Source organism: Oncorhynchus masou, chromosome 30 (assembly GCF_036934945.1).
Source record: "Oncorhynchus masou masou isolate Uvic2021 chromosome 30, UVic_Omas_1.1, whole genome shotgun sequence".
Classification (NCBI taxonomy): Eukaryota; Metazoa; Chordata; class Actinopteri; order Salmoniformes; family Salmonidae; genus Oncorhynchus; species Oncorhynchus masou.
The window spans coordinates 39,309,102-39,331,105 of record NC_088241.1 but is presented as its reverse complement, the minus strand read 5'-3'; the positions used below and the strand labels follow the sequence as shown (position 1 = coordinate 39,331,105).

The 22,004-nt window shown below is 43.2% G+C and overlaps 1 protein-coding gene across 1 annotated transcript in view; it reads left to right on the top strand.

Moving 5' to 3' along the window:
• LOC135522619 (cadherin-6-like) overlaps positions 1-22,004 on the top strand; it is a 77,171-nt gene that overhangs the window by 51,249 nt on the left and 3,918 nt on the right. The window contains exons 3-11 of the mRNA XM_064949055.1: positions 3,843-4,137; positions 7,478-7,597; positions 11,094-11,261; positions 12,845-13,032; positions 17,503-17,756; positions 19,473-19,609; positions 19,827-19,948; positions 20,210-20,327; positions 21,635-21,886. Of these exons, the coding sequence (XP_064805127.1) occupies positions 3,843-4,137; positions 7,478-7,597; positions 11,094-11,261; positions 12,845-13,032; positions 17,503-17,756; positions 19,473-19,609; positions 19,827-19,948; positions 20,210-20,327; positions 21,635-21,886 (1,654 nt within the window). The remainder of the gene's footprint in view (positions 1-3,842; positions 4,138-7,477; positions 7,598-11,093; positions 11,262-12,844; positions 13,033-17,502; positions 17,757-19,472; positions 19,610-19,826; positions 19,949-20,209; positions 20,328-21,634; positions 21,887-22,004) is intronic.

Below are 22,004 nucleotides of genomic sequence, written 5' to 3'. Positions count from 1 at the left end.
ATGGCAGTCAGGCTACCTCTGTGCGGCCCCCCAAAGAAATGCCATCCCACACCATGACTGAACCACCACCAAACCGGTCATGCTGGAGGATGTTGCAGGCAGCCTAACGTTCTCCATGGCGTCTCCAGACTCTGTCATGTCTGTCACATGTGCTCAGTGTGAACCTGCTTTCATCTGTGAAGAGCACAGTGCGCCAGTGGCGAATTTGCCAATCTTGGTGTTCTCTGGCAAATGCCAAACGTCCTGCACGGTGTTGGGCTGTAAGCACAACCCCCACCTGTGGACGTCGGGCCCTCATAACACCCTCATGGAGTCTGTTTCTGACCGTTTGAGCAGACACATGCACATTTGTGGCCTGCTGGAGTTCATTTTGCAGGGCTCTGGCAGTGCTCCTCCTTGCACAAAGGCGGAGGTAGCGGTCCTGCTGCTGGGTTGTTGCCCTCTTACGGCCTCCTCCACATCTCCTGATGTACTGGCCTGTCTCCTGGTAGCGCCTCCAAGCTCTGGACACTATGCTGACAGACACAGCAAACCTTCTTGCCACAGCTCGCATTGATGTGCCATCCTGGATGAGCTGCACTACCTGAGCCACTTGTGTGGGTTGTAGACTCCATCTCATGCTACCACTAGAGTGAAAGCACCGCCAGCATTCAAAAGTGACCAAAACATCAGCCAGGAAGCATAGGAACTGAGAAGTGGTCTGTGGTCACCACCTGCAGAACCACTCCTTTATGTCTTGCTAATTGCCTATAATTTCCACCTGTTGTCTATTCCATTTGCACAACAGCATGTGAGAATTATTGTCAATCAGTGTTGCTTCCTCAGTGGACAGTCTGATTTCACAGAAGTGTGATTGACTTGGAGTTACATTGTGTTGTTTAAGTGTCCCCTTTATTTTTCTGAGCAGTGTATATATATATTTCCACTGTTGACAAATAACACATGTAATAATATAGTAATAGCACTTCTACGAAGGATTATTACCCAAAACAATGGCCTTTAGTAGGAAGTCTACATTTTTGTCACTCACTTACCCAACCTGTCATGGTCTTCCTCCTCTTCATCTGAAGAGGAGAGGCGAGAAGGATCGGAGGACCAAAATGCGGCGTGGTTTGTGTTCATTTTGAAATTTAATAAAGAAAACACTGAACACTGAAACACACTATACAAAAACAATAAACGAAATAACAACCGTGAAGCTAATGAGAACTGTGCTGACACAAGCAATCAACATAGACAATCACCCACAAACAAACAGTGAAACCCAGGCTACCTAAGTATGATTCTCAATCAGAGACAACTAATGACATCTGCCTCTGATTTAGAACCATACTAGGCCGAAACATACAAATCCCAAAATCATAGAAAAACAAACATAGACTGCCCACCCCAACTCACGTCCTGACCATACTAAATAATGACAAAACAACGGAAATAAAGGTCAGAACGTGACACAACCCCTCCCAAACAGACCTCTGCCCATCTCTCACCTAGACCCCCCCCCCCACACCCACACACACACACACACACACACACACACACAAATGTTCAACAGTTTATCTTGCAAATTTGGTTGATGTTGCCTTTCCAAACTATTGTTTCGTAACCTATTTTTATTTTTTTAGACTATGGGATGCCCTACAGAACAGAAATGCACTCCACACAATACCAAATGTCTCCTATGGAGCTAGTGGCCGTAACACTGAAGCATTGTCTTCGTCTGCATCCCAAATGGCACCCTATTCCCTAGTGCACTACTTTTGAACATAGTGCCCCTCCTTTGCTCTATTTCATTATGAAGTGATATCACGGAGGACGGAGGAGCAAGGGCCCTGCATCTACTTCTGGAGGGCGCCTGGTGGCCATGCTCATTGCACATGTGGCTTCGCTCTTCCCCCAGTGACGCTTTAATTACATTTTCAATAGAAATTGATCAGGGGCCATTGTGAATGCACGTCTGGCTGCTGGATTGATTTCTGGGAGAGGTTTTTCTCCTAATTTGAGTAGGAGGCACCCAGATTGGGACGTAAATTAACTTCCATCATAGCGAGGGTTGGTGGAGTGGGTGACTGAAAGAGGAGGGAGACGGGAGGGGTCACAAACAGTGGCAGACAGAGAAAGACGCATGCAGGGCTGTAATGAGGCATTGCGCGCTAAAGCAGTTTGGAAGATAATGATGTTGAATAACTTTATTTTCACTCAACTGACTCTCTGACTTTTCAGATGGTTCGGCACAACAGAACCACACACATAAACAGTCAGTAGCTAGCTTCTCCCAGCTCGGTTATCATAGCTTTCACTTAGTGTATCTTTCAGTGTTTACAACAAGCAAATGCAACAATCTTAAAGATACTAATCTTAAAAGGCAGCCATTTTGCTTCCACAGCTTTGTTTTCACACAGAACACAATGAATTAGTAATATTAAGCCTTCCAGCACCTGGAATAAAAACCCATTCATATGTCATAACGAGAGAGAGTTTGCATACTGTCTTTATCCCAAATGGCTCCATTTTTCCTACTGTACTGTATTTAGGGAATAGGGTGCCATTCTGTTGCAGTGCTCCACTGACTCCACAATCTAATATACTCCTTCTGTCCAGAACCAGAAGCTAGCAAGTCACACACCACATATGGTCACACACCACATATGGTCACACACACACTCAGAGGTCACACCCACCACTCCGATAGCTCCTCAGCTGATGCACATACTGTACGCATCACACACACAGACAGATACCGTATGCCTGTATTGGTGGAAAGATGTATTTGGTCATGTGTATGTTTATTTGCATATACTGTATGTGCACTGTGTTCTTGTGTGCATGCAAATGGGTCTGCCTCTGCCCTTTACTTTCATCTGCAATTATCACCATGTCCTTGGTGGTTAAAATAAATAAAAAGGAGGGAAGACCGCATGAGGAAAAATAGGAAAGACAAGGGTTGTGGCCCAAATGGCACCCTATTCCCTATATATTGCATTTCCTAAGTAATAGGGTGCCATTCAGGACGCAGACAAGCTTTTGATGAGTTCCCGGAGATAAATATGTTGAGGGGATTTGGTGGCTGAATTAAAATGTCAGCGCAAGCTAAGCTGTTGTTCATGCAGAAAGAAACAGGCCGCATCAGGAGAGACAGCAAATAGTAGAGAGGAGACGGTGTGGAGAGGAGACGGTGTGGAGAGGAGAGGATTGAAGAGGAGAGGAGTGTAGAGAAGAGGAGAAGGTGAGGAGAGGAGAGGATGGAAAAGGAGAGGAGTATAGAGGAAAGGAGGAGAAGGTGAGGATAGGAGAGGTTTGAAGAGGAGAGGAGTGTAGAGAAGAGGAGAAGGTGAGGAGAGGAGAGGATGGAAAAGGAGAGGAGTATAGAGGAAAGGAGGAGAAGGTGAGTATAGGAGAGGTTTGAAGAGGAGAGTAGTGGAGAAGAGAGGATTGAAGAGGAGAGAGGGAGGAGAGGAGGGGTGAAGAGGAGAGGAGGAGAGGAGAGAAGACCCAGTCAGAAGTGGAACGGTCATGTCATGTTTCTACAACATGTTAATAAAGACATCTGATCTTCTCTGAGTTAGTAAATGGCGGGTTGTATGAACACACATCACTTTTGCTTCTTTCTCCCTTCAGTTTTGTACACCAGCTTCAAACAGCTGAAAATACGATATTTGGGGTTATTAAAAATATATTTCACAGAGGTTTAGATTGTACAATGTTTCTTTACAGTAATTGCTTATTTTGTCACATAAACTGACATTTGGCGAGGTAATAGAATTTTAGCAACCATTTAATTACAAAAATATTTTTTATTGTGATCTAGTGCTACTGAGAACTGACTTCTCATCGCTCCACAGCTCCACTCAGACGGGGACCGGGGTGACGGTAGCATACGGTACGTCCTGACTGGCGACGGAGCCGGTACTCTGTTCATCATTGACGAGAACTCAGGAGATATCCACGCCACTAAGAGGCTAGACCGGGAGGAGAAGGCCTACTACACACTCCGGGCCAAAGCCGTCAACAGAATCACTAACACCTCTCTAGAGGGAGAGTCAGAGTTTGTTATCAAGATCCATGACATCAACGACAATGAACCCAAGTTTACCAAGGATCCCTACTTCACACACGTACCTGAGATGTCCCCATTGGGTATGTATGAACACCTATACCCTAACCCCTACTTCACACGTGTAAAGATCTCCCCATTGGGTACGTATGAGCTTCTACATCACAAATGTACCTGAGATGTCCTGTTTGCCTGTTTGCTATACATTTACATTACATTTAAGTCATTTAGCAGACGCTCTTATCCAGAGCGACTTACAAATTGGTGAATTCACCTTCTGACATCCAGTGGAACAGCCACTTTACAATAGTGCATCTAAATCATTTAAAGGGGGGGGGGGGTGCTATAGCAGGAAAATAATCTTGTGGCAACAGGAAATGTGAATTACTATACGGATTATAATTAATGAACATTTTTGTACGGGTTGATGCACTTTTCTTTCGAGAAAATATGTCTGAAATATCAAATGGGAAATAACTAACTTGAAAAGCCTTTTTAAGCTGAAATACACCACAAGTTTGCATTTCTTGCTTCAAATTAAGATCCTACATCTGTATTAGCCCCTACTTCACACATGTACCAGAGATGTCACCACTGGATACATAGGCTACAGAGTGCATCCCTAAATCCAAATCAACTACTTGTGCCTTGGGTGTAACTGTAACTCACAGCTTGACCGAACGTTTTTAAACAGCGCAGTTAAACCGATAGCCTGGAAATCGTTATGAAAGAGGGGGATTCCATGCAGTCAGTGGTAATAATACATTCCAGTCTTGTATCTGCAATGAATAGCAGCATTAGAAGGCTTATGATGTGTGAGACACGATAGAGTTGTTACAAGCAAATGCCTATCTTATTGGATCAATGAGGGCTTTATCAATCATAATAATGAGAGGAGAGATTGAATGTGTCCCAAATGGCATTTTATTCCCTACGTACATACTGCACCCCTTTAACCAGGTCCCATATGGCTCTGGGCCTCGGTCAAAAGTAGTGCACCACATAGGGAATATGGTGCCATTTGAGACGTAGATATTGAGTCATTAAATGAGAATGATTACAGGCCATGCACTGGTTCATTACAGCGAAACAAACAAGGTAAAGCGGTCCAACGATGCTGATTATATCAGATACTTAAGCTAATCTTTTGAATACACTGTTCAGTGTTCAATTACAACACATTAAACACGGGATGAAACGGTCTATATTACGGTCATGTGTATGCCAATAGTTGGAATCTGCATAATCTATCCAGTTCAGTGGGTAGATGGCTGAAGATATATGACGTATACTCTGAACACAAACACACTCTCTAACACCTGCGTAAAGCCACACTCTCGTCAGTACATGAGCTTTCATCATCGCTCACGTCCAAAAAACGCAACTGATGGAAATGAGGACTTAGAACTTTTAACTTTACAGAGTTAAAGAACTTTGTTCTCTCCTGGTGCTGTAAGTGTGAGTGACAGTGGTGACACAACACAGGCAGGTGACAAACCCCGTCACTCCATTCACCACATCTAAGTAGGAAAAGCAGTTGCCTGTTGTAACAAGTGAGGTGTGATGCCACAGCCTGAAAGTGGACCTGTTGTGAACCTGCCTTTATAGTGCAATCCACTGTACATTATTTGTCTTGTGAAATTCTGACAATTCCTTCTTCAGAGAGGAGATATCATCATATCACTAAGCTTGAACATTAGTTTATTTATAAAGTAAGAGGTTAAAGAGAAAAGAAACTTCAGATGTTTGGCAGTTTGGCAGTAATGTAATGTACCCACTATATTCATCCTTGCAGATCTCACGTTGCCACTGAATTAGAACAAGTTTCAGTTGGTTACAATTCCCAATTCCAATCTGTAGCGCAATTCTATATTTATGTTAATTTCCATTAACTAAATTCATTCTTCTTATGCATTTAATGAGGCAACACTGGGCCCCGCTAGGCATCGTTGGAACGTACCATTTGACACAAACTTATCTCCTTTGTTCCCTTGGAATATCGTTCTCTGCCTCTTTTATAAGGAAAATGGATCATAGCCGTTGCCTAAGTGATCATGCCAAATGTAATCATATTGTCATTGATTAAAGATTTTTACACTATTTTAGCTGAACAGCATACCAGTTACCTTAAAATCCCGATTCCATTTCATGACTTCCCTTACAAAAACAAGACATTTGCAGTTTCACATGTGAAAATCAGATACTAATATTTGAAAATCGCATTTTCACATGTCAAATAACTGTTTTCACATGTTGAGCTGAAATATTCACGTGAAAACAAAAAAGACACGTGTGTGGTCAGTTGTGTATAGTTCACGTGTATTGAATATAGAGTTAACATGTTAACACCACCTTTTCACATGTGAGGAGAATAACATATTTTCACCTCACATCTGGAATTATCACGTGTGCCCCCTCTCCAGCCTCTAGGTCACCAGGCTGCTCGTTTGTGACGCACACCTGTCACCAGCGTTACACACATTTGCCCAATTTGACACTCACCTGGACTGCATCACCTCCTTGATTACCTGCCCTATTTATGTCACTCCCTTTGGTTCCTTCCCCAGGCGCTATTGTTTCTGTTTCTGTTTCCTGTCTGTGTGTTGTTTGTGTTTTGTATTATGTTACATGTATTTCTTAAAACACTCCCTGAACTTGCTTCCCGACTCTCAGCTTCTTGTACGAAAACCTTAACTCACATGTGGAATAGGGTTGAATATTTTCACCGTATTTGACATATGTTCAATCCCGAGAATATATCACTTTTCTCCTGTCAAAACCGGAAGTGTCATTCAAAAGCATCATAAAGCATATAAATCAACCTATGTATGGATTAGATTTTTTTTTAAATTCAAGCCTGATGCTACCTGAGTCTGATGAACCATACATGAGCCCGAGCCCCCCCCAAAAACGAATGATTCTGGCGTTATCCAATACATAGGCTATATGATATAGGCTACTGCACATTACGCACAACATAAAAACATAAAAGTCCATAGATGTAGCTTGCTAATATATATACTTTCTTGGGTAAATAAATGAAACTAGCTCCAGTTATCAAATACTTTTGAGTGTGAACTGTATTACTGTATTATACTGTATTATACGGACTGGAATTACACACATCGTTCAAACCATGATAAAGCAGGGAGAGGACATGTGATTCTGATGCAGCACATGCGGCCTACAAAGTAACAAGTATAGGCTAACTAATTTGATTTCTAGAAATAAAATAGAGCTGAAATTTGTGACACAGACATACATATACTTCAGTTCAGTCCAGTTCACTTTATTGGCCTTATTCAGAAAGTTGTCTTGTGCTATTGAGAGCGTTCCCCAACACCTCTTGACTCCATTTCATGTGTATAACTTTGCTCACCAAGTCACTCTCTTTCTTCTTCTCCTCCCTCCTTCCTTCCCCAGGCACAGTGGTGATGCAGGTGACCGCTACAGACGCTGACGACGCTACGTATGGTAACAGTGCCAGGGTGGTCTACAGCATCCTACAGGGACAGCCATACTTCTCTGTAGATCCCAACACAGGTCAGTGTAAACAGGCACCCAATCTTTCTTCTTCTTCTTCTGTAGACAGAAAGGAGAGGTAGGGTCAATTACAATGCAAATACAGAGTTCTATAATAATTACCTTCTATAGTCTATCGGTGGCTTGAGGGGGCAAATGTTCCCAGAGAGTCAACAGGGAACAGCACACACAAGGTGCCACTTCCCTGTCTTACTGATGTTTCATCTTGCACCCGAATGCAACCGAAAGTCCTACTGAGAGTGAACCAGGTTGCGAAAAGTGCACTACCCGTCATTACCACGGAGACTGTGTGTGTGTGGTGTGTGTGTGTGTGTGTGTGTGTGTGTGTGTGTGTTTGTGTGTGTGCGTGTGCGTGCAACATGACCATTAACTCCCATGTCAGACTGAAGCGACATGACAGAAAAGAAGGGCAGAACCTCAGAACCTACCCTGGTGTTTTGTTTGCTTAAACAAAAGGGAAATTGCAACAAAAAAATCTATTTGCAGATTAGTGCAGGGCTTCACATTAATATGGTTTATCCCAGATGTGCCATGTAAGCTGACATCCCCCCTACACAAAGGCAGGCTTGGACAACAGCATGATTCTCTCTCTCTCTCCCTATATGTCTTCCCCTGTTTGTTTGCGTGGAGTGAGAGAAAGAGAGAGAAGACAGAGAGTCAGAGAAATAACAAGTAGAGCGAGAGAGAATGAGAGAGAGAGAAGAAAGATAAAAATAGATAGGGAAGCGAGATGCATTCAGAGACTGTGTATTGGTGTACACATGCACACAATATATTGTAACTCTATATGGAATACACGTGTGTATTTTCCCCCCTCAGCACTACTTGAACGGACTAGCATGTTTTTCAGGAGCGAGTCGGCTGGCTGTCCTTCAGCGAGTAAGATTGTGCTTTGTTAGGAAAAACGTACGCTGCTGCGTCATCTCTCAGCGCTTCACACACACACACACACACAAACCTTTGTGCCTTACTCCTCTCCTGCTGCCACATCCTATGTGATAAAAGAGCAGGATGAGAGTTGTAGAGCCCTGCATTCACTGTGCATTTCACCGATGCTGCTTAGATCTCGGTTTGAGTGATGTGCTGCATCAGCCCTTACATCGCCTATTGTTTGATATTCAACAAATTTCCTCTTTGGAAAAAAGAGATTGGATCCCGTGAACTCTGTCGATGCAATTGATTTAGTGTTTTTTTACTTCTATTTCTGTATTTTACTGTAACAGCCTCTGTAGTTTTGATGCTTCAAATGGATGACAAAAGCCACGGCAGCTCAATATCTGACAGACAAGAGGAGAAGAAGGCAGAGCGCTGCTTTTAATATGTACAGTTGAAGTTGGAAGTTTACATACACTTAGGTTGGAGTCATTAAAACTCGTTTTTCAACCACTCCACAAATTTCTGGTTAACAAAATGTAGTTTTGGCACGTCGGTTAGGAGATCTACTTTGTGCATGACACAATTCATTTTTCCAACAATTGTTTACAGACAATTCCAGTGGGTCAAAAGTTTACATAAACTAAGTTTGCTGTGCTTTTAAACAGCTTGGAAAATTCCAGAAAATTGATGTCATGGCTTGAGAAGCTTCTGCTAATTGACATACCTGTGTACCTGTGGATGTATTTCAAAGCCTACCTTCAAACTCAGTGCCTGTTTGCTTGACATCATGGGAAAATCAAAAGAAATCAGCCAAGACCTCACAAGAAAATGGTAGAAGTCTGGTTCATCCTTCGGAGCAATTTCCAAATGCCCGATGGTACCACGTTCATCTGTGCAAACAATAGTACGCAAGTATAAACACCATGGGACCACGCAGACGTCATACCGCTCAAGAAGGAGACACGTTCTGTCTCCTATATATATATATAAACGTATTCCGGTGTGAAAAGTGCAATCGATCCAATAACAACAGCAAAGGACCTTGTGAAAATGCTGGATGAAACAGGTACAAAAGTATCTACATCCACAGTAAAACGAGTCCTATATAGACATAACCTGAATGGCCGCTCAGCACGGAAGAAGACCACTGCTCCAAAACCACCATAAAGAAAGCCAGACTACGGTTTGCAACTGCATATGGGGACAAAGATCGTACGTTTTGGAGAAATGTCTTCTGGTCTGATGAAACAAAATAGAACTGTTTGGCCATAATGACCATCTTTACGTTTGGAGGAAAAAGGGGGACGCTTGTAAGCCGAAGAACACCATCCCAACCATGAAGCACGGGAGTGGCAGGACAATTATGTGGATATATTGAACCAACTCAAGTCATCAGTCAGGAAGTTGAAGTTGGGTCGCAAATGGACAATGACCCCAAGCATACTTCCAAAGTTGTGTCAAGATGGCTTAAGGACAACAAAGTTAAGGTATTGGAGTGCTCATCACAAAGCCCTGACCTCAATCCTATAGAAAATGTGTGGGCAGAACTGAAAAAGCGTGTGCAAGCAAGGAGGCCTACAAACCTGACTCAGTTACACCAGCTCTGTCAGGAGGAATGGGCCAAAATTCATCCAACTTAATATGGGAAGCTTGTGGAAGGCTACTTGAAACGATTGACCCAAGTTAAACAATTTAAAGGCAATGCTACCAAATACTAATTGAGTGTATGTGACCCACTTCTGACCCACTGGGAATGTGATGAAAGAAATAAAAGCTGAAATAAATAATTATCTTTACTATTATTCTGACATTTCACATCCCCCCCAAAAAAGTGCCAATCCTAACTGACCTAAGACAGGGACTTTTTAGGATTAAATGTCAGGAATTGTGAAACTAAGTTTAAATGTATTTGGCTAAGGTATATGTAAACTTCCGACTTCAACTGTAGTCAATTTGAGCTTCCCTGAACCTCTGTCCTGACTGATAAACCAGAGATATATATTTTATATGTGTATATGGAACACAACTGTACCAGAGAGAGACAGAGCATCTATTTTCACCTCAATGTCTTTGTGTCTGAGCTCTAAAGAAATGTGCAAAAGTTCTATTTTGTGCATCATACACTGTGATATTACTTTGCATGCATAGATACAGAACAGTGATGCAGTGATAAAAAAAAAAGTGTGTGAGGGCTGACCGCCGTCCGAGGTGAGTAAAGCTCCCTATACTTTCAGTGCATTTTCTCGCAAAAGGTGGGTAAAGCGCCTGCACAAAATAACAAAGGTGTTAAACTGCATATACGTGTGTTTACCCTACACTACACCACTGATGCATACATTCTACACGTGTATCCAGAGCGACTTACAGTTAGTTATTCATCTTAAGATAGCTCGGTAAAGGCAATCATATATCACAGTCATGGTAAGTAAAAATGTTCCTCAATAAAACAGCTATCAGCAAAGTCAGTGCTATAAAGAAAATACCAGTGTACTGTAAGTGTTAGTGCAATACATGGCATGAGTGCTATTTGCTTATTATTATTTTAAATATATTCCTACGGAACACTGATATATGAAGAAATGTATGTATCAAAAGTATCTAATCTCTCTTTTTCTTACAGGTGTGATCAAGACAGCCCTGCCAAACATGGACAGGGAGACGAAGGAGAACTATGTCGTTGTGATCCAGGCTAAAGACATGGCTGGCCAGATGGGTGGGCTATCAGGGACCACCACGGTCAGCATCACCCTGTCTGATGTCAATGACAACCCACCACGCTTCCCCAAGAGTGAGTATAGTGCACACATATACAGACAGATGTGCGCACACACACACACACACACGCACACGCACACGCACACGCGCACACACACACACATAGAGCACCCTGAAAATCAAACCTAGTTCACCATACAGAAGGCTCGTGCCAAACAGGCAGCCTCCATCTGGTGTCAATTTCAAAATTAATGTGGATTGGTACTGCGATGCTGCAGCTGCGGTGTGTGTGTGCATGTACAACTGCAGCGCTCTCTGGAAGGCTGGGTATAATTAAATGTAAAGCCATATGACAGAGGGAAGGGTCCTGCACAGTGCATCAGATCAGCCTGGTAATCCCTATTAAATGAAAAGAGTACTCTGTGGGTTTTTATCTCTTTCTCGCTCTCTTTTTATCTCCTTCTAACTATCACTTTTTTTTCTCTCCCTTGCTGTTATTCCAGATCCTCTCGCTCAGTCTTTCTCTTTCCAATGCGCTCAATGTCACTGTGTGTGGCTCCGCTAATTTTTCTTTTCAGTGTTTCTTTTGCCAACCATCTTTCTCTCCTTCACCCCCTCTATGTCCTCTCACATGCTGTGTCTTGTCCCCCTCTCTCCTCTCTCTCCTTTGCTCTTTCCCTCTCTGGTGCATCTGGCGAATTGCAAATATATCAGATTGACAGATTACTGGTGTCATTCTGTTTCCCCTCAATAACAGCACTGTGTCTGTGTGTGTGTTACGCACACAAGCCAAACAGCTCTTCACATGACAAAATGCACACAACCGTAGAAACCCTACCTCCATTTATCACCCTCCCCAACAGGGAGACAAACACTGTCACTGCACCTCACCTCAATGGACAGGACAGGGAGGGAGGGACAGAGGAGCGGAGGAGGGGAAGGAGGGAGAGAGAGAGGTAGGGGGTAGAGATGGATAGAAAGGAAATGAAGGTGAGACGGGAGGAATAAATGGAGGGATGGAAGGAGGGATGAAGGGAGGGGCCAGGGAGAAAGAGAGAGTGAGAGCAAGTGGATATTGTAATGGGACACCCGGAGGAGGCAGAGTGTCAGGCAGCGATATCATTGTTGTCTGCAAGACTGATGCTTCCTCCTCTCGACCCAATGCTAAATACCTGTTAGCCCGGGAAACCTCTCCATAGTGGTGTGTGTGTGTGTTTCTATGCCTGTGTGTGTGCGTATGCTCGTGTACACGCCTACCTGCGTATGTGTGTGCGTGAGACAGAGACCTGCCGACTCAGGCGTTGCCAGAATGCTGTCAGGGTGTTTTATGAGGGTGTCAGTAGTGTTTGTCTCTGCAGCCTGTGTGTATATCACTTCCATCCCTTTGCAGACCAAGCCAGCTATTTATTTAAGCATATGAGATACAGTGAGGTGCTTTAGCTAGCAGACAGGGAAGCATTCATTTATCTGGCACCACCCAGGAAATCACCCGTTAAAAATAACAATGTATGTGCCAATATATTCACGTTGAACAAATGATACATGCTTGATTAATGTAGGCTTTTAAGATGGATTCAAATGTTTGAATTAATGGGTTGATCCAGGTGTTACAGAATAACAACAACTAATGTGTGTGTGTCCGTGTCTTTCCTCCAGGTCTGTATGAGTTCAAAGCTCCTGAGTCGTCAGAGCCCGGCTCAACGGTGGCCGTGCTGCGAGCTACAGACGCTGACATTGGCAGGAACGCTGAGATGAACTACCGAATCACTAGCAGTGACGGCCCAGCCATGTTCGACATTTCAACCAATAGGAGCACACAGGAGGGTGTCATCACCCTCAGGAAGGTAAGTGATTGGCTGCATTCCTAATCTACCACTAGCCCATATCCCTAGTCCTTATTCCCCTAATTCCTAGGACACTCCTTCAGTATGGCTGGATTCCCAATCACTCCTAGCGCTCTATTTCAATAAACCTAACGCAATGGTAAATCTAAGGGCTGGTGGTAGCGCTTTAGGTTCCGGGGTGTGTCAGAAATATTGTTTCTATTTTCACAACCAATTATGGGCGCAGTTCCTGGCGGTGGCGAGAAAGTGCTGGGTTTGATGATTAAACAATTTGTAATGTGGTCGCTTCAAATAGTTTATTTAAAGTTTTTCATGTATTGTCATCAAATCCAATTTGAATGTTGTCCGCTATAGCCTAGTTCGTTAAATAGCCTGCCCCATATTTGCAAAATATGTTGAACATGTTTGCGGTTTACATTATTCTAATTGCATTGCTTCAAAAAGAAAATACACTACATGACCTGCTCATCGGACATCTCATTTCAAAATCATGGGCATTAATATGGAGTTGGTCCCCACTTTGCTACTGGAACAGCCTCCACTATTCTGGGAAGGCTTTCCACTAGCTGTTGGAACATTGCTGCGAGGACTTGCTTCCATTCAGCCACAAGAGCATTAGTGAGGTCAACGATTGGGTGAAGAGATGTAGCAGAGTCAGTCGTAGGACACAGGTTATGAGCAACACAACTGAGTTTACTCAAAAAGTCAAGCAAAATTCCAAATAGGAACATACATACACACTAGCACAATCAACAACCACTAAAGACACCAACAATCACGGACAGAACAGAAATGTATGCCAGAGGGTTAAATAAGGAACATGAGATGGGAATTGAAATGCTCCATCAGTCTTCCAATCCTTTGAAGTCGTGACAGGTGATTAGTTCTGGCTCGCAGTCAGTCTTCCAATTCATCCCAAAGGTGTTCGATGGGATTGAGGTCAGGCCTCTGTACAGACCAGTCAAGTTCTTCCACACCGGTCTCAACAAATCCTTTCTGTATGAACCTGGCTTTGTGCAAGGGGGCATTGTCATGCTGAAACAGGAACGGGCTTTCCTCAAACTGTTGCCTCAAAGTTGGAAGCACATAATCGTCTAGATTGCCATTGTATGCTGTAGCGTTAAGGTTTTCCTTTCAATGGAACTAAGGGGCCTAGCCAGAACCATGAAAAACAGCCCCAGACAATTATTCCTTCTAGGTAGCATTCTCCTGGGTTCCGCCAAACCCAGATTCGTCTGTAGGACTGCCAGATTGTGAAGTGCAATTCATCACTCCAGAGAACAAGTTTCTATTGCTCCAGATTCCAAACGCGCCGAGATTTACACCACTCCAGCCAAGGTTTGACATTGCACATGGTGATCTTAGGCTTGTGTGTGGCTGCTTGGCCATGGAAACCAATTTCATGAGGCTCCCGACGAACAGTTATTGTGCTGAAATTGCTTCCAGAGGCAGTTTAGGACTCTGTAGTGAGTGTTGCAACCGAGGACAGGCGATTGTTATGCGCTTCAGCACTCGGCGGTCCCGTTCTATGAGCTTGTGTGTCCTATCACTTCGCGGCTCAGCCGTTGTTGATCCTAGATGTTTCCACTTCATAATAACAGCACTTACAGTTGATCGGCGCAGCTCTAGCAGGGCAGACATTTGACGAGCGGACTTGTTGGTGTTATCCTATGGCATTGCCACTTTAAAAGTCACTGAGCTCTTCAACCATTCTACTGCCAATGTTTGTCTATGGAGATTGCATGGCTGTGTGCTCGATTCCCCCCCACCCCCACCTGAGATTTACACCACTCTAGCCAAGGTTTGACATTGCACATCTACAGTTTATAGTTTATAATTCGATTCAAATTCTAATAAAAAGAATTGCTGTTGAACCAGCCTTCGTTATAGCAGGCCTAGGGTAAGGGTAGTCTACGGAGGGCTTGGGTTTTGAACATATGACATGGAAAACAAGCAATTGTTACATGACAATAACTTCTAAATATGAGGTTCAAGGTACTCATCTCTCGTTTCATGAGGGCACGGACAGATGTAGCCTAACTTTGTTGCTAACGTAAAAAAAGAATGAGCTTGGATAGGCTGAATAGGCTGTGTTTCCCCTGTCAAAATTGATGCAATGACAAACGCGCTACTGCTTAAACCAACTTTCGGTTTTGTCTTAAATATCCCTACCAATTTACATCGCAGGTTAGGTGAATTGGGTTAAGGGTTCGAGGGAACGGGAGGCTAAAATGCTACAGTTGTTCCAGATGTAACTCGGACACGCACCCTTTGGATTGCTCGACGGTCGTAAATTACAACCACCCATCCTCCCCGACCAACGTCCTTACTTTAGTTCCTGTCTAAAGTAACTAGACCATTATGTGTGCATAATACTTCTTGTAGGTGCTCTGAAATACTTAAAGTATGTTTCGTTTGGCTCTGAGGCTGTCTCCCTAGACCCTAGTTAGTAATTGCACAAGTGTTAGTTAACGACCCCATTCAAACAATTGTATCCTCAAGTTCATCTGACTTTGGGGAAGTAGATAAAATGCCAAAATCCTGAGGTATCCCTTTAACTGCTTTACCTTGCCTTTTGGATGGTTGGATTTTTTTTCCATATTGCTTACATTTATCCAGTCATGTCAGATTGTACATACACATGTTCAGATAGGATGAAATGATACTAGGTATGGATTTCACCAGCACCAGCCAGTGGTACTGAGTTGTAGTATGTTTTGATGTATTAAAAATAATCGGATCGTTGCTTTTTCACTTTTTCAAGAACCCCCTCCTCCAATGTGGCTTTAAACCGATCACTTAACTTCCATCAGGTCATCATTGAGGGGAGGAAGATGTAATTGCCTTCTGCTGATGTTACTGTTGTAATGATATTGGAAGGGATCTAAGCTCTCTCTCTCTCTCTGTGTGTGTGTGTGTGTGTGTGTGTGTGTGTGTGTGTGTGTGTGTACAGGGTCTGGTCTACATCTGAACCTACTCTAATTAAATGGCTTGTCTAGTTAAAGGGCATTACCTGCACCACTGTCCCCAAACAACACATGTTCATGTTGACATCATCAAACCCCTGTCTAGAGAACAGGAGAAAATAAATCAACGACTTAGAATATGAAGGGTCACATCAAATTACTGTATTTGATTGATATCAAGCGCTGTACAGACGGTGCTCAGTTGAAAGCTCAATGAAAAACCTGCACGGCTGCACGTACACACACACACACACACACACACACACACACACACACACACACACACACACACACACACACACACACACACACACACACACACACACACACACACACACACACACACACAGACACCCCTCTCTTGTTAAATGACAGGAGGCCTGGATTTTGTTAGTAGCTACCTCACAACCAAAAACACACGACAGACGTGTTCTCTCCAAACAGCATTAGTGTGGCCTTAAAGGTCACCAATTCAACTCTTTTAAACTTGTAGAGAGTAGTTTACGAGTGCACACTTCAGGTGGAAGGAGTGTGTACTCGTGAACTACTCCCTACAAGTTTAAAAGAGTTGAATTGGTGTATGCATTAGCGAGATGGGTGTTTCCATATACCAGTCATTTCTTTTGAAGAAAGAAGAGATTATTGGGATGCACACAGAGAGAGGAGAGAATAGATGTTTAAAGGGGGTCTGAACTCACCTGGCTTTTTCTCATTAAGAAATACAATTTCTGAAACACGAATTGCATCTTAGGGGTGTGGTTTGATATGGGTGTGTTATGCTCGCTATATCGTATTCTTTGTGTTCCTCTTCACTCACTGTAGCTGAGATATCCCCAAACTGCGACCGTACCAGGAATTTGGCCAAAGGAATAAATTATGTTTGTGATGCTAATGTTAGCTCACAAATGTTGTAAGAAACTCAAACCATTTCTTGTTCTTTCAAAATAGCATTGGCGACGATGTCTTGTACCTTTTGTTGTCTCATGTAAACAAGTCTGAGGCACTGCTTGCTAATGGATAGTTCTGCTGTCTGTAAAGAAATGGACAGGCTTTATCTAGGTTGATTCCCCTGCTATGATTGTTTAGCGCACAGCTGTTTTCCCATTCACCCTTATTGCATGCTCCGATCATTTAGATGGGTGCTGCCAGCTGTTCCATGTTACTGGGCATAATTGTGGACATGACTGAAATCCAAACCCTCAACATACAAGGACACTGGATTTCTTAAATCCCACAAATCTCTGTTTTGGAAATACTGAAAATACTCACACTGAATTCATTCAATTGTTGATGATGTGTGTGTATTGTTTGACGTATGTGTGTCTGTGTGTATCTTGCTGTGTGTGTGTATTGCTTAGACGAGAAAAGTGTTGCATGTCACAGGATGTGTGTGAGTGAGAGGAAAGGAAAGTTAAACAAAAACGTGCTAACTGGTGTGTGAGTGAATGTGTGTGTGTGTGTGTGTGTGAGAGAGTTGTTAACCCTCTTCTCTCGCTCTCCTCAGCCTCTGGACTTTGAGAGGAAGCGGTCGTACACTCTAAGGATCCAGGTGGAGAACTCCAACCCTGACCCACGGTTCCTGCGCTACGCGGCGACCACGGACGAGGCGACGGTCAAGTTGATCGTGGAGGATGTGGATGAGCCGCCGGTGTTCGACCGGGTCAGCTACGTCATGGAGGTCAAAGAGGACTCAGCCGAAGGCACCATCGTAGGATCGGTCAGTGCCACAGACCCAGACAGCAGCCGCAGCCCTGTCAGGTACTACACACGTGCACAGTGCCTGAGACACCTACTAGTGGTCAGCAGACCTGGGTCAACATATTATTTATTTTCTTTCAAATATTTTACTGTATTTCAGCTAAATTATACCTTGAACAACTCCTGCCAGTATCAGGGTCCTGTATCAGGGTCCTGTGTGGCTCAGTCGGTAGAGCATGGCGCTTGCAACGCCAAGCGTCGTGGGTTCGATTCCCGCTGGGGCCACCCATATGTAAAAGTAGTGGCCCCAGCCGACTTGTAAGTCGCTTTGGACAAAAGCGTCTGCTAAATGGGATATAATATTATTATTATATATATATATATTTATTATCAGCGCTTTCCTCAATCACAGTGCAGTGTTATCCTGGAGTGCCTGCTGAAGCTAGAAGTTAGAGCTCTTTATTACTGGTGTCAAATATGGCGTCATTTGTTTTTATCAGCGCTCATCAGGAAGGCTGTGCTTTGTAGCATTTAGAGAGTAGGGTGATGAGACGAGGGTAGGGGAGGAGATGAGAAGTTAGGAAAGGAGAGGGGCAAGGAGAGGGAATGAGAAGAGGAGGGAGGAGGGGACGAGAGTAGCACACACACTCACACACTTTTATCTGGTGTAATTAATCAGGGGAGGGGCCTGGCCCAGCCAACTGAATTATTGAGGATATTAGAAAGGCAGTTGGCACCCCAACAGGACAGATTTAACGAGTTTAGACTTGCTGTCAGAAGCAAGAGGAGCAAAGAGAGAGTGAGTGTGTGGTGCGGTGTATGTGTGTTGAGGTAAAAAGTCTAAAACTGTTTGTGCTGGTAAACAACAACAAAAAATACTGTCTGAGGAAGGGTAGAGGATTAGAGAGTAGACGGAGAGGGGAGATAGGGAGAAAGGAGATGGGGGTAGGGGTGCGGTGGTGCATGGTACCTGAGAGATCCGGTTCACGCCCCCCTCCCCCCTCCCCCGGGGGTCTGCCTCTCCCCTCCACTTCCCTGCTCTCTTCCATATCTATGTTTGTGTCCCAAATGGCACCCTATTCCCTATATAGCACTATGAGCCCTGGACAAAAGTGGTGCACTATATAGCGAATAGGGTTCATTTGGGACGCAGCCCTACATCCACTACTCTATTAATCAAACTGATGTATCACACTAGTCCTCAGGAAGTGAAGAAAAACAACACTACTAGATAACCTGTGTGTGTTTATGCATTTGTGTGCGTGCGTGCGTGTTTGTGTGTGCATGCATTCACGTGTGTGTATTTTTTGCGAGTGTATCTCCAAACAGCCATTAGGACCACTACACCATGATAGCACAGATAAACATTTGAGTCACTTTTTTTTTGTTTTTTTGTGGAACGACCAGACCACAACTGTCAGTCATCCAAATTGCTTTCAAATTGGATGATACTGTATGCAGCAGTATGATGTATTGTTGTGATACTCCTCCACTGGGTTTCAGTGAAATAAAGCAAGGACATTTATACTTGTTTGTTTAGTGCAGATACAGGTACCTGATAGAACAGGGTGCAGACAAAGACAGGGGGCATAATATTCCCGTGAATATTTGCTGTGAGGAAGCGTATATTTGTTGTTTGTGTTGTGCAGGTACACTTAATAAACTGCCTCACAGCCAAGGACACGGTGCATTGGGTTTATGTGAAAGGAAGTGAAGAAGCTTATGCTTGTTTGTGTTGTGAAGAGGATGCTTATAGTTGTTGTTTGCTATGTGCAGGTACTCTATTGACCGGCGTACAGACATGGACAGGGTGTTCAATGTACACCCGGGTAACGGCTCAGTTTTCATGCTCAGGACTCTGGACAGAGAGGAGAACCCTTGGCACAACATCTCTGTCATCGCCACGGAGTTCAGTAAGTAGCATGTTGATCATTGATGCACGCACAAACACACACACACGCTCCACTCCTTCGGAACAAGAGGAAATTGAGTGCGTGTACATATGTCAGTGAACTACCACAATTACTTCTAGTAATTACATGTACAGTAGTTTGAGCAGTAATCGTATCAAAGGCAGTTATTGTGTTTCCTTGGTGTGGTTATTAAACGCCGTGATTCTGTGTTTTAAAGACAACCCACGGCTGATTAGCCGCATACCAGTGTACATCAGAGTACTGGACGTTAATGACAACGCTCCTACATTCGCCGCTTACTACGAAACCTTCGTCTGTGAAAACGCCAAGGCTAACCAGGTAATGGAAAACAATGTACTATTATTTTAATTTAAACCACTACAGAATGTCTTCTTTCCCGCCTATGATCCCCCAACTGATCGTATCTTCATCAGTTAACCCTTGCCTCGATCACAGAAATTGGCCTTATGCCGGAAGGCTTTCAGGTTTCACCTCAGAGCTCCCCACTCTCCTGAACCCCTTTTGTCTTGTTCCTCAGGATAAAGACATGTCAAAAGAAGATGATCTGTGTTAGATCATATTTTTCTTACCTTTTCTCAGAGGATTCAGACAGTGAGCGCTAAAGATGCTGACGAGCCTATCGGTGGACACAGATTCTTCTTCAGTCTAGCAAACGAGGTCTCAGGGAAAGCCAACTTCACCGTCCGAGACAACAAAGGTACACTTCTTCTTGGAGGACAACAGTTGACACACAAGTTAATTAATTTCTGGTTTTGTAAAAAAAAAAATGTCTCCCCAGAACAACTGTACAGCAGCCGTGATCACAATGTGTCAGTGTTGCGGAGTAGTGAAGTACAACTAGATCAACTAGTAACTACATTTTGCAGTAGTTTGGTGGTAGTTGAATTACATTAAAATCTAGGTAGTGTTTGCCATGTAGCGGTGTAGCTAACTACTTGAACTACACATTACTTTTTTGTCAAAAATGGTATTAAATATGAAAGAGGCAAGCATTTCCTTACATTTTCAGCATCAGACCTGCCAAATTCTCACATTAAAACATATTTTTTGTTTTAATTGGCTAAATCTGTTCTTGCAATTTGAAGTCTATGACATTTCAGATTTAGTTATGATAATTTACCAAGAAGTAGTGAACTACTTTTTAAAAGTAACTTAGTTGAAGTTACTTAGTTGTTTAGTTAAGTTAAAGTAACTGTCCAATGAAAATCAAATTTGTATAAGTTCATATTCTCTTAACTCATACCCAAATAATGTTGTTGACTCGTCTTACACTCATATTTGTGGCCAAAGCATAAATTGGAGAAAAAACCCCACCTCAAACTTGTATCTCAAACAGAAAGAAAACAATGCGTGCCGTTTCCTCATTGAACATGATGTCATTCATATTGGCTGAGCTGACCAATCAGCGATCGACTAGTTTTCCATGACCGGTATACGTCCACAACATTCCAACACAGAAAAGCTGCTTTTTAGCATACATCATTATTTTGCGGGAAAAGTATATTTCACTCATATTGTAATTAATTATAGGTAATATTTAATTTAAATCTGGAAACATTGGAATTACTTTAAGTGAACACTTAATGGTAGCTTTAGTGTAGCTTAATTGGTAGTTTAATAATCTATATTGTCAGAGTAGCTTCCCCAACACTGCAATTTGTCAATCTTACCCATTCAAATATATTTAAGCATTTACATTTTACATTTAAGTCATTTGGCAGACGCTCTTATCCAGAGCGACACCCTAATATAATAAAATTTAAGGCTATTAATTGGGGACAAGAAACTTTAGAAACTGGGGGACATTCCTACAACTAACTTGTATAGTAGCTACCTCTAAAGTGTCTAACAGATAACAACAGCCCATAATTGCTTACTCCTCAGTGCCTCTCCAACAGACAACACTGCTTACTTGTATAGTATCCAACTCTAAGACGTCTATCTCCAACAGACAACACTGCTTACTTGTATAGTATCCAACTCTAAGACGTCTATCTCCAACAGACAACACGGCTGGGATCCTGACCAGAAGGAACAGCTACAGCCGGCTACAGAGGAGCACCTACCTGGTTCCCGTGGTGATATCGGACGGGGACTTTCCCATGCAGAGCAGCACCAACACCCTGACTGTGCGTGTTTGTACCTGCGACCGCGAGGGGAACATGCAGCTGTGTAACCAGGAGGCTCTGGTCCTCACCGCAGGGCTCAGCACTGGAGCCCTCATGGCCATCATCATCTGTGTCCTCATACTTCTCCGTGAGTACCGTACAATTCAGTTAAATTCAAAACGCTTTATTGTCCTTTTTTAAAAAGTTTTAAACACAACACAGAACATTTTATTTTGCACGTGGCTCACATACAAGCACATTAAAAC